This window comes from Monodelphis domestica, chromosome 3 (assembly GCF_027887165.1).
Source record: "Monodelphis domestica isolate mMonDom1 chromosome 3, mMonDom1.pri, whole genome shotgun sequence".
NCBI lineage: Eukaryota > Metazoa > Chordata > Mammalia > Didelphimorphia > Didelphidae > Monodelphis > Monodelphis domestica.
Genome location: NC_077229.1, coordinates 422,602,106 through 422,616,137, shown reverse-complemented (window position 1 = coordinate 422,616,137; position 14,032 = coordinate 422,602,106). Strand labels below are relative to the sequence as shown.

The 14,032-nt window shown below is 37.1% G+C and overlaps 1 protein-coding gene across 15 annotated transcripts in view; it reads left to right on the top strand.

The window, feature by feature from the left end:
* DYM (dymeclin) overlaps positions 1–14,032 on the top strand; it is a 617,255-nt gene that overhangs the window by 184,630 nt on the left and 418,593 nt on the right. For all 15 annotated transcript variants that reach the window (XR_008917836.1, XM_003340591.3, XM_056824411.1 and 12 more), the window contains one exon: positions 10,843–10,985. Coding sequence is in view for 14 of the 15 variants with exons in the window: in XM_003340591.3 (XP_003340639.1) it covers positions 10,843–10,985 (143 nt within the window). In the remaining variant the exon portion in view is untranslated. The remainder of the gene's footprint in view (positions 1–10,842; positions 10,986–14,032) is intronic.

The window sequence follows — 14,032 nt, the reverse complement described above, 5'->3', positions numbered from 1 at the left end:
GGCATAGTTCCAAATTGCACTCCAGAATGGTTGGATTAATTCACAACTCTACCAGCAATGAATTAATGTCCCTACTTTGCCACATCCCCTCCAGCATTCATTACTTTCCATAGCTGTTATGTTAGCCAATCTGCTAGGTGTGAGGTGATACCTCAGAGTTGTTTTGATTTGCATCTCTCTGATTATAAGAGATGTAGAACACTTTTTCATGTGCTTAATAATAGTTTTGATTTCTTTGGCTGAGAACTGCCTGTTCATTTCCCTTGCCCATTTATCAATTGGAGAATGGCTTGATTTTTTGCACAATTGATTTAGCTCTTTGTAAATTTGAGTAATTAAACCTTTGTCAGAGGTTTCTATGAAGATTTTTTCCCAATTTGTTGCTACCCTTCTGATTTTAGTTACATTGGTTTTGTTTGTACAAAAACTTTTTAATTTGATGTAGTCAAAATTATTTATTTTACATGTTGTGACTCTTTCTAAGTCTTGCTTGGTTTTAAAATCTTTCCCTTCCCAAAGGTCTAACAGGTATACTATTCTGTGTTCACCAAATTTACTTATAGTTTCCTTCTTTATGTTCAAGTCATTCACCCATTCTGAATTTATCTTGGTGTAGGGTGTGAGGTGTTGATCCAAACCTAATCTCTCCCACACTGTATTCCAATTTTCCCAGCAGGTTTTATCAAATAATGGATTTTTGTCCCAAAATCTGGGGTCTTTGGGTTTCTCATAAACTGTCTTGCTGAGATCATTTACGCCAAGTCTATTCCACTGATTCTCCTGTCTCTTAGCCAGTACCAAATTGTTTTGATAATCACTGCTTTATAGTATAGCTTGAGATCTGGGACTGCAAGTCCTCCTCCTTTGCATTTTTTCCTTCTTTTTGTCAGTTGATGCCCAATAGATTTGGCTCCACCCTCTTACTTTCACCCTATGTGTATCTACCTTTCTCATATGTGTTTCTTGTAGACAGCATATGGTAGGGTTTTGGACTCTAATCCACTCTGCTATTCGCTTACGTTTTATGGGTGAGTTCATTTCATTCACATTCAGAGTTATGATTACTAGCTGTATATTTCCCAGCATTTTGATTTCTGCTCCTTTACCTGCCTTTTCTTCTTTCACTATTTCCTTCTACACCAATGTTTGCTTTTGAACAGTCCCCCTTGTTCCCACCCTTATTTTACTTCCCTTTCTACTCCCCTCCCTATTTATCCCCCCCTTATTTTCCCTGTAGTCTTTCTAAAATTAACCCCCCGCTCCCTCCCTCTCTTGTACTGCTTCCCTCCCCACCAGACCGTTTGTTACCCTTCTACTCCCCTATAGGGCGCAAATCTATTATCTGCCCCCAATGGATTGGATTGTTTTTCCCTCTTTGAGTCACTTTCAAAGCACGTAAAAGTTGAGTATTTCCTGTCTCTGACCTCTTTACCCTTCCAGTTTATTGATGTTCTCTCCCCCCTCCCACCATGAGCTTCTTTGTGACATATAAGTTTACTACCTCCATTTGTTTCTTTTCCCATTTCTTTTAATATTAACCTATTTTTAAGCTCTAGTTTTATATATATATATATATATATATATATATATGTATATATATATGCATACTCATGCATATGTATTTTTGCATGCATATATCTATATACCTATTTATGTCTTGTCCTTTCATTCTATATATTTTGTTGCTGTTCCCTCTAAGTATACTTCTTTTTGCTGCCCAGCTAATAACAACAGTTTTTAAGACTTACCAATGACCTCTTTTCTTATAGGGATACATGTCATTTTAACTTATTGAGTCTCTTAAAAAAATTTTTTTTGTTTTTCTTTTTTTCCCTTTTTTAAATTCCCTTTTGATGATTCTCTTGAGTTCTGTGCTTGGACATCAAATTTTCTGTTCAGGTCTGGTCTTTTCTTTACGAATTCTTGAAATTCTTCTGTTTTGTTGAATGACCATACTTTCCCCTGTAAGAATATAGTCAGTTTTTCTGGGTAGTTGATTCTTGGTTGTAGACCTGGTTCCCTTGCTTTCCGGAATATCGTATTCCATGCCTTTCTTTTTTTCAGTGTGGATGCAGCCAGATCCTGAGTTATCCTCACTGTGGTTCCTTGGTATCTGAATGACTTCTTCTTGGCACCTTGTAATATCTTTTCTTTGGTCTTATAGTTCTTGAATTTGGCTATAACATTCCTGGGTGTTGTCAGTTGGGGATTAAGTACAGGAGGTGATCTGTGTATTCTATCAATCTCCACTTTTCCCTCTTGTTCAAGGATTTCGGGGCAGTATTCTTTAATAATTTCCTGTAATATAATGTCCAGGCTTTTTCTTTTGTCATGGTCTTCTGGTAGGCCAATAATTCTTAAATTGTTTCTCCTTGAATGATTTTCTAAATCCTCTGTTTTGTGAATGAGATGCTTCATATTTTCCTCAATTTTTTCATTCTTTTGGTTTTGTTTTATAGTGTCTTGCTGCCTTGTGAGGTCGCTCGATTCAAGTTGTTGTATTCTGGTTCTTAAAGACTGGATTTCATCCTTAGTTTTTTGGTTGTCCTTTTCCTTTTGGTCGGATTTTCTTTGGAGGTCATCTTTCATCTTCTTCCCTTATCTTTCATCTGCTTTGCCTCATCTTTCATCTCCTTTGCCTCATTTTCCAGCTGGTTGATTTTGGCTTTCAAGACACTATTTTCTGTTTCCAGATGACTTATCTTAGTTTTTAAGTTCTTTTCCCAATTGTCTTCAGGCTCTCTTAATTGTGTTTTGAATTGCATTTTGAGTTCTTCTAAAGCCTTTATCCAATTCGCTGGGATTTCTGATTTTTTCTTTGCTGATCCTTCCCCCTCTGTTTCGTTTGCTCTTTGCTCATTACTTGTGCAGAAGCTGTCTATTGTAATTTCTTTCTTCTTTTTCTGTTGTTTGCTCGAGTTTACCCCTTCTTTGCTCCCCGTTTTTGACTGTGCTCTTGCTCTTCTCATTTTGTTTTGGTTTTGGGGCTGTCAGTCTCCCCTCTTGGAGCTTTGTCAGATCTCTTGGTACAGTCTCTAGGGGAGGAATGTTAGCTTCCCTGTCCTCTGGAGGCTTTTGATTGGATTGAGTTCAATTGGGTTGGGCTGTATGTGGTATGAAGCACTGAGACTCTGAAGACTCTTGGAATGCTGGGCCGCCCAGGCTCTCTCCAGTTCTCTCCAGCTGCTTCTCTGCTGCCTGCAAGTGCCTTTGCCCGCCTCCCTAAACTCTGAGAAGTTCTGATGGGATTATTTCAACTGGATTGGTCTGGATGTGCCCGAGGCAAGGGTGAGACTTGAGCCAGGTGGAGGGACCCAGCCACTGCTCGTTTCTCCCTGGCTTCCTCCCTGCTGTCCAAGCTGGACTCTCGGAGCCTGGCGCCCTGTTGCTCCCAAGGTAGACCCTGCAAACCAGCACCTTTGCCCGCTCAGAGGTTCCCACTGCTGCTGGGGGCTCAGCCCTCTGGGTTGTGGGGGAGGGGTCCTGTGACCTTCGCTCTGCCTTCCCTTTAGCCCTGAGTATTCTCCGATTCCGGCTTTTGGGGGGGGGGTGTACCTTTTGATTTGAGTCCAGAAGGAGGGTTCCCTGCTTCTGTCCTGTTGTTCAGATTGAATTTTGGTGCCCTAGGAGTATTCAGTCTTTATTGGTAAGGAAGGGTCTTCCAGGAGTTCTGAACTTTTGCTGCTTGCTAAGCTGCCATCTTGACTCCACCTCCTGGTGTGTTTCTTATAAACAACACATTGTCAGTTCTTAATTTTTGATCCTTTCTGATATCCATTTTCTTTCAATGTGTGATTTCATCCTATATATTCTCAATGTTATATTACTAGCTGTGCATTTCCATGATCCATACTTCCTCATTATTTGACCTACTTTTCCTTTCTTTCCACCTTATCCCTTTTCAGATGTCCAATTTTGTTTTACCAATACCTCTCCAGTTCACACCCCCTCTCCACAATCCTTCCTTATCCTCTCTTCTTGACCTCCTAGTTCCAAATTGGTCCCCTTTTCCAGAGGTCCCTTCCTTATCCCTTCACCTTTACCTTTTAATTCTAATTCTGTCTACTTTCCCAGAGATCTGTTCTTTATCCACACAACTGTCCCCTCCCATTTTTTTTTAACCCTTACCTTCTGTCTTAGAAGCAATACTGTGTATTGCTTCTAAGGCAGAGAGAAGAGTGGTAAGGGCTAGGCATTGAGGGTTAAGTGACTTGCCAAGGGTCACACAGCTAGGAAGTGTCTGAATCAAGATTTGAACCCAGGACCTCCTATTTCTAGACCTGGCTCTCAATCTACTGAGCCACCCAGCTGCCCCTTCCCCTCTGTAATACGTAACTGTAATAAGTGCCTACTCTTCCTTATAAATCAGTGGTTCTCAATCTTTCTAATACTGTGACCCCGCAATACAGTTCCTCATGTTGCAGTGACCCCAAACTAAAAAATTATTTTGGTGGCTACTTCAAAACTGTAATTTTGCTACATTTATGATTTGGAATGTAAATACCTGATATGCATTATGTATTCTCATTGCTACAAATTGAGAGGTTGAGAACCGCTGTTATAAGTGAATGTATAGAGTGGTGTCTAGGTGGAAAGTGTTGATAGACTTGTGTGGGTGTGTCTGTCAGGACTTCTCTATACTTCACTGTTGTTGGGACAAGAGGGAAATTCTTGGTAAGGATATATTGCCAGAGAACAAGCCAGCGATGGTAGCTTGAAGGGGGTCTCCACTTATGGATGATGTTAAAGGTACCCCCAGGTTGATAAGCTTAGATCCCCCTCAGGCAAAAAACCTCCACCTAGGTTAAAGCTGCTCTGCAGTGGGTCTGATCAAGCCAGAGTATGACTTGAGCAGCCAGACTCTAGTTCCCTTGTTCCCTTTTTGTCCCCTTGAATACGGCTCCTATATCTGACTGCGATCAAGTTAAGTTTAATGTTGATTAAGATAGCAGAAGGTGGGAGCAGGTAAATGTATATGAGGAGTCCTTAAACCCTATCCCCAAAGGTCCTTCTTCCTGGCTGACCCACATGGTCAAAAGCAGGAATTCACCTTCCCTTCCCCTAACTCTTATCCTAATCTAAACTATAATATTATTATATGACAGGAATAGAAATAAGGCAAGGTCTGGGGTGTCCAGATCAGAGGCTGTCTGAGTCCTTGATCCCTCAGGTCCTAAGAGACCAGAATCTCTCTCCTTTTTTGTTGGTAAAGGCTGTCAGGCAATACTAGGAATTGAGATGAGATGTCCATGGCTAATCCTGTGGGCTGGCTTTTGATTGCTCCTGAGCAGGCAAGAGCTCCTCCTCTCTCTCTGAGGTCCCAGATCAAAAGCCCCCCTCCTCTCCGGCTCTTTTCCCAAGCTCCTTTGCTTCAACTCCAACTGTCTGACTCTGTCACTCACTCAGCTCTCTGAACATTCCAAACCTCTCCTGTCCACTCTGCTTTTATAATTCCCAGTTTTCTTGTTGTGACTTTCCAAGTCATTATGAAAAAAAAGTTGTGTAGTATTATTATTTTCTATTCCTAACTAATGTTCTACCCCTGAAATAATAAATTTTCTTAACTTTCCCTTCTACTCTACTTCTAAGCTAACTATTCAAAGAGAGGTTAAGGAAAGTTTGGGTAGGGGAAGAGTTTTTCTAGTTAATGACAATGTTGCAAAGGGTAAAACAAATTTCCAACACAATGCTTTGGTAACAACAGTGCCTACTTTTCCAATCTTAACTACTACAACAATTTTCCTATTCCTAGTTTTTTCTAAACACTATTAAACTACCTATTTTCTTAACACAATATTATCTTATTATTTGACTTACCCTATTTTCTCATTATCTGTTTTGTTAATACCTTACCTAATTCCTTACCTAAATGTAACAATCTATCTTATACTTATGTTTTCCCTACCTAACTAGCTTGATACAACAGTAACTTCCGTAAGTCCCTATTCTGTGCTTTTCCTATTTCTATATTCTATTCTGGTGCTATATACACTACATTTTTGAATATACTACATTATGTACAACATTATGATATCTTGTGTTCAACCCTACATTTATTTTTTAATTGTTACATATATTTAAAATTTTTACAGACATATATACCTATTTTTATATACATAGTCCTTGAATTTGGTATTAGTCAAATAGAAAAATCTGTTGATCTTTTTATTTTCTTAAGACCTTATTTCCATATATATATATATATATAATATTTCCATATATACATATTTTGCAGTTCGCATATTTCGGCACTTATTTACATGAGGTCCTTGCTATACATCAGTTTTATGTTGTGTTTGTGTTCTTTTTTATGTTGTCATGGATGCATTATACATACCCACAGTTACATGTTGTCCTTCTGTCTACATTTTGCCTGATGAGATCATCTTCTTTCTTGTTCATTATGTACTGTATTGGATGCATTTCCCTAAAGTGTTAAGTTAATTTTGTTTTTGTATTCTCAGTGCACCATCTTACGTATTGTCCTTCTACTTCTGTGTCCTCATAATCTGTATTTACATAATTAAGAGTTTTAGCTGTCTGTATCAGCTTGAACAGTTCTCTTTTGAATTACAGTAGTTTTTTTTCCTCTTTTTCTCTTTTTGATTTTCTTCTTCTTTTCTTCATCTGTCATTTTCTTACATCTTGTCTGCCATCTTAAAATTTTGCCTGTTGGGATTTCTTTTCTCTCTGCACTCCTGCTCTGGAATCTTTTGTGTGTTTTTAATCTTGTTTGTGTAATGTATTTCAATGTATAGAAGTTATATTTGGTCCTTGGCACTTTCTATTTCTTCCCTATCTTGGCTTTCTTCTGGGTGTTCTATACTAGTTATGGATTTCTGTAGCTTTATGTTAGAAATGTGAAGCCATGGATCTTTTCCTTTTATTGCAGTCAGAGTAGTACACAGAACTTCATGTGTTTCAGTCCATTTTTCGTCTGTCACAGTTTTTCTATTGAAATTCTTATTGTACACTGTGTCTCCTGGTAGTATTTTGTGTAATGAAAAATCTAAGGGAACCCCGTTGGATTAACCCCATTTCATGCAGTTCTGATAGTCTTTTTTGTAATGCTTGTATGTATTTGTGCAATTGACACCTCTTCTCATTGAGATGTACACCAGCTTGCAAGCTCTCTCTTGCCAAATTGCATGGTCATAGAGCATTTTATATGGGGAGATATGTAAATCTCCGCTTGGTTTAGTTCTTAAGTGGAATAGCACTAATGGCAAAACATCTGTCCCTTTTAAGTATGTTTCTGTACAGAGTTTGCCAACCAGTGTCTTTACATCTTTTTTTAATTGTTCTACTAGGCTGGCACTAGCTGATTGGCATATTGTGTGATAGTTTCCTTCTATTCCCAAATTTTATACACTTCTTGCAAGATGTTATGTGTGAAGTGACTTCCCCATCTGAGTAAATTTTGTTTGGTTTTCCAAATCTGGGAATGATCTCTTTTAATAGGATCTTTATCACAAATGCTGCATTGCTTTTTTTTTTTTTGGCAGGGAAAACTTCTAGCCATCTTGTTAATTGGTCTCTTATCACAAAACCATATTTAAACCCTTTATCTTTTGGCGTACTGATGTAATCTATCTGTAAGCATTCAATTGGAGTGTAAGCCAAAGGATGACCTCCCAGCCCTTTGCTTCTAAGTGCTCTTTGATTGAACTGCATACAAACTTTGCGCTTTTGACATACTTTTATGGCATAAGAGGAAATTCTAGGTGTAATCCAAAATTGTCAGACTGTGCATCGATCACAGCTTAGGTACCATAATGTCCCTTTGCAAGTATGGTATTGCATATGTGATAGAATAAGGATCTGGGGAAGTTGGGTTTGCCCAGCTCCAAGAACCCTATGCCTCTTATCTCTTTTGCTCTGAGATTCTTCTTCCATGAATCAATTTCCCATTCATTGTAGGCTTGAGTTAGATTATCTTCTTCAACTAGTGAGGAATTCAGAACATGTTGTGGTCCAAATTTAGTTCCATATTTTGCTATTATATAGGCTCTGTGGTTCCCAAGGAATATTCTATCTTTCCCAAATGTGTGACTACAACAATGGATCACTGCTACTTCTTTAGGCAATTGCTTGGCTTCAAGAAGTCGCATGATGATATTGTCATAGGCTATCTCTTTACTGGCAGTTAAAAATCCTCTATGCTTCCAGATTTGACCTGTGGCATGTAAAATTGTAAATGTGTACTTTGAATCAGTGAAGACATTGATTCTTTTGTCTTTGCCAAATTGGAATGCTTTCAATGAGGGCTAATAATTTTGCTCCTTGGGCATTAATTTGGTTTGATAAGGATGCATACCACAATGTTTCTGTTTGTGTTGCAACAGATGCCCCTGTAAACTTTTTCTTGTTCTGCATGTAAGAAGAACCATTGGTAAATACTTCCATTTTGGGGTTAGACAAGGGGCTATCTTTAAAATCTTCTCTTGTCTTGTACTAGATCTATTGTGTTTTGACATTTGTGCAATGATTCTCCCTCCACTGGCAAATCTGGAAATAAGGTAGCTGGGTTCAAGGTATTGCAGTGTTTCAAGGTGATGTTTTCATTGCTAAGTAACACAATTTCATATTGAGAAAGTCTAGGTGATGTAAATGCTTGTAAGTCATTACCTTTGTTTGTTTCTCATATGCTGAAGTTCTGGGTTTTCCCTCTAAATAGTGGAAACTCCTTAATTTGTTAACTGGCCATTTTTAAATGTTGATAATTATGTTTATCCTTTAGGTTACTCTTGGTTGTAAGCCCAGTTCTTTTGTCTACTAAATGCCATATTCCATGACCTGCATTCTTTTTAATATTTCAGCTTCTAAACTATGTGTTATTCTGATTGTAACTCCATAATATTAAATATTTTTTCAATTTGCAAGATATTTGAAAGTCTATAGGATGATCTCCCTGTCTCAAGTTTTTCCCCACTCCACTCTTTACTTACCTTTCCAGATAGTGCTCCTAAAGTGTAGTTCTGACCATATCACTCCCCCAGTAGCTCCCCATTGGTTTTTGTCTTTTGTATTCAAAGAGGACCAGTGACATTGTATGGTGATGTCTTTGATTTGAGCATAAATTGATTTTAAGTGAGACAAAGTTGAACAAAGTCACGAACCTCGTTCTTCTAGTCATCATGGCCCTGTGGCAAGATGAAAGGCAAGTTGATTTTGTATACTTCCAAGTGTAATCTAACTCTAAGCACTCCACAGCTCCTGCTTCTGTCACCTTCATGTCAATTAGAACAGATTATTTTCATCTCCTTCCCTTCAAGGATCAAGAGAGCAAATATATGTATAATTCTCTTTTGAGGCTTTATCTCTTTGTAATATGGCATCTTCTTACCTTTCCAGTCTTCTTATAGTTTATTTCCTCCATGTGCTTAGAGATGAGGAACTGAGGTTGATAGTGGTTAAATGACTTCCTTGAAAATAGCTTCAGCTGAATATCAACTCTGGTCTTTCTGACTTCAGGTCCAGAACTTTTTCTGCAGTTCTACCTAATTGCCTCATTGATTTCTCACTCACAATACTCTTATCTCCTGTCCCTACACGTTTTTAATGACTTGCTCCCATGACTGGAATGTACTCTTGCCTCATCCCTACCTCTTAAACTTTCTTTATAAATTCTTCACAGGTAATAACTTTTACTTGAAGCCTTTCTTTGTTCGTCCAGGTACACATTTCCTTCTCCAAGGTTCGTTATTCTTGGAATTCACTTTAAATATATTTTATCAATGCATTACTATAGTTGCATATATATATATATATATATATATATATCTCCCTTGATAGAGGGTAAGCTTCTGGATGACAAGAATTCTTTCATTTTTTTCCTCCATCACTTTAAAAACTTTTAAAGCATTGTAAAAAGTTAATAATATTGATACTAATTTTTACTGGTAAAGAACTATTATTATTATTATTGTTACTTACAAGGAACACCAAGAAGGCTAGATTGGCTAGACCATAGAGTTCGGGGATAAATTTTGTGTATGTATATGCTTATGTACACATACACACACATATACCAATCTAGATTATTGTTTATATATAATTATGTTATGTATTAAATCTATATACACACACACACGTGTGTGTGTGTGTGTGTGTGTGTGTGTGTGTGTGTGTGTGTGTGTCCGTGTCCTCAGAACTTTCAGTGAGAAACTTCCTCTGCTGATGTAGTCTGGCATGTTCTCATTATACTGGCCTATACTTTAATCTTTGAAAAAATTACTTTGGATCCATAGGATTCATTCAAGAAATTATGCCTGACTTGCAGGAGTTATATCACCAGCAGTTTAGGAATATACTTATTATAATCATTCATTTCCCCTCTCTACAAGTGAATATAACACCCCTGTATGAGGCATTTTACAACTATCACTCATTGTTTAGGTTTCCCAGAGGGCAACTACTACCTCTGGGTTTCAGGGTACTCTACTTAAACTACTGCTCATTAGCCCCTACTGGTGAATTTACCTCTAAGTAAATAGTAGAGCTGATTAGCTCAGCTAGTTTACTGGTAAGTTTTAGTAAAATCAGTAGCTACAAAATTCTTTCTCTCCTCTTCTCCTTTCCATAAGCCTAAGATATATTTTCTCAGAAATATATACAAAGTCAGTGGCAAAAATTGGCAAATGACAACAACTCATGCCTCTGGTACTCTCTCTTCTTGTGGAGTCCTCACATCGCTTATTCTTGGACTCCGCATTTCTGCTTGGGCTTTAAAATAAAATGTACCAACCCTTTATATTATGTGAATGTTAATGACATACATTTCTATTTCATTATCAGAAACCACTTGAATTGGATAAATGCTGAAATGTTCTTTTTTTACAGTCTTCCTTATACCAGCAGACTTGTGAAGACCTTATTGTATAACTTCATCAGACAAGAAAAGAGACCTCCTCCTGGGACACACATTTTTCAGCAGCAATCAGATGGTGGAGGATTACTTTATGGCCTTGCATCAGGAGTAGCAAGTAAGTTCTTAGAAAACTTTTTGAATACTCTGATTATATCTGCACACTGTTTCATGTTATTTTCTCTAGATATGAGAATATTCATTGAGAAATCCTTTTAGTTTTATTATGTCTGAAGCTGTTTTAAAATGAAGTACTCAAAATAAATATTACTTTTTTGTTGTTTAGTTATGATTTTAGCAAAATGTTAAAATAATAAATTGGTTATTTGCCTATAGTTAATACAGTGTTTCAAGACTATTTACAAATTAATTTGTCACTTTGATGAGTTTAGTTATCTAATAGGGCATGTAGGATGTGCAATTAATAAAATGCTAGGTCCGGAGTCAGAAAGACTTGAGTTTGAAAACTGCCTCATCATCAGCTGTGTGATCCTGGGCAACTCACTTACCTTCTTCCAGCCTTGGTTTGCTTCATTTGTAAAAGAGACATAATAATAGCAACTACTTCCCAATTTTTTGGTAAAGATCAAATGAAATGATAATAGTAAAACTCTTTGCAAACTTTAATGTGCTACATAAATGCCATATACCACTATTATTTTGATAAAAATCAAATTACTCTTTGAAAACAAAGATTGCTGTTTATCTTAGGATAGCTGCATGGACAGCTACTTATTTCTGGAGCCTGGATTGATTACCAATAGGTCATATGTGACTATTTTAGGCAAAAAAATATTATTCTGAGTATTTAGGTTCCTCAGATAGATACTAGCTTAAACTGAGAACCTTTTCACCGAATGCTGAATGTCAGCAACCTTGGACTTTACCAGCCAATCAATTAGTCACTAAACACTTATTAAGCACCTATTATGTACCAGGCATTATGCTAAGTCCTGGGGTTATGTAAAATGGAGATATATAGGATGGCAAAAACACAGAGAGTATAAATTGGAAATACTCAATGCAGGAGGGCACTAGAAATACAGGGGATTGGTAAAGACTTCCTTATAGAAGATGAAATTTTGGCTAAGACTTGAGGTAAGTTAGGGAAACCAAGAGGCAGAGGTAAAGCTGAATATTCTAGGCATGGAGGATAGTCAGTGAAAATGTCTTGATTTGAGAGCTGGAATACCTTTTTTTTTTAATTCATAAATTTTAGTAATTTAATTAAAAATGTGTAATTTTTACTCTTGTGTTTTTTTTCCAGTAATTTCTTCCTTATTTTTGCCCTTTTACTTTCTTATTGTTGAGATTTGGCCTTTCATTCATGGATCTTTTTGGGGGTCTGTCCTGTTTTAGCTTTGTGATAACCACCTTGTTGGGAACGAATGCTCACGTGGACAGTTGTAACATTAACCTGGTCAATTTGCTGACCTTTATAATTCCTCAAGCAATCTGAACCTTATCATCTTTTCATATTGACATGGAATGGATATTGTATCAGCTCCTTAGAAAAAGAAGACATAATCTTCCTCCATTTGAGGGAAGAGGCATTGAAATGCCTTTTGTAGTTCTTAATTCACTCAGAGGTCACAAAGGGATGTAACTTTATTTTGATCTCAATGCCACCTCTGTTTACTGCTGAAGAGAAGAGAGCTGGAGTATTTTTAATGTGGATCAGGAATGGAACTAGTGTCAAAGTACCGAAGAAAATGTTGGAAGTGGGTGTAAGGTAAACTAGAATGGTGGAGGGGCTAAGTTATGAAGAGCTTTGAACATCAAACCTTCTGTTTAATCTTGGAAGTGATAGGGGGCCACTGGAGTTTATTGAGTAGGGGAGTGATATGATTAGACATGGGCTTTAAGGATATCACTATTATTACTTTAGACCAGTTGTTAGGTGATGAGGGCCTGCATCAGGTGTTGTCAGGGATAGACGAGAGAAATGGACATGTTCAAGAGATTTCATAAAGGTAAAACTGATCTGCCTTTGCAAAAGATTGAATATGGAATGTAAGAAAATAAAGAGTCTGGGATAAAACCTAGGTTGCAAGTGTGAGAGCTTGGGACAGCAGTATTGGTGCCCTTGGTAGTAATAGAGAAGTTTGGAAGATGTATGAGTTTTGGGGAGAAGACAGCAAGTTCAATTTTGGACTTGTTGAATTTAAGATATCTATAGGATTTCCATTTTGAGATGTCTAATAGGCCATTTGAGAAATAAAACTGGAGGTCAGCAGAGAGCTTAGAGATGGGTAATTAGTTTTGAGAATTACCAACATAGAGAAAACTGAATATGTGGGAATTGATGTGATCACCAACTGAAGTAGTATAGAGAAGTAAGAGAAGAGTGCCCAGGACAGAGCCCCTATTGGATTCATAAAGTGAGTGAGCACATTAAAAATATTTCACAACCAAAGCCTTCCCAGATCATGCCTTATATCTATTTTTAAAATGTGTATCTATAAATATTCTTTCATTAGAGTACCTCCTAGCCTTTTAGTATGGTTCTTAAGGAAAATGGCAAGAATCAGTCATAGATGGTTTTATAAATTAAAATTTCTACTTTTTGCTTTCTCTGGAAAAAAAACAAAAAACAAAAATGGTCCACTGAAGTGTTTCTACACTTTGGAAGTTGTGCCCTAGATCATCTTTACTAAACTAGTGATCTGTTTTCTGTTTAATGAAATGAACCTGAAGCCTTTGGGCCTTTTTGTACCTTGACCTGGCAAAATTTTTTAGTTGCTAAACACAGATTATGGGTTTAACATGTATAACATCTAAAATAAAAGGATGATTTCTTCTCATGTGTTCATGAGTAGAAAAAATACTCTATAAAATAAACTGTGAGCCATAGACTTTTAAAGTAAAATCTAGATCCATCCAGTGCATTTTATTTAGTAATGATTGTGTGGGCTTGTGAGCCCATCTGAATATTTTCTTTACTTCTTTTTATATTTTCTAGTACATATTTAATATTAATCACACCTTCATCTTCATTACTATAGAATGGATAATCATAAAAGATAGAGTTTGAAGGGATTTCAAAAGATCCCTTTAGATTCCAGCTCTTTGAATTTATTATTTGAGAAAAATGAAAACCAGATAAGTTGTGACTTGCTTAAAGTCTGCGTTTAGATGCAGTAACAATTCAGGGAAGAACTGAGG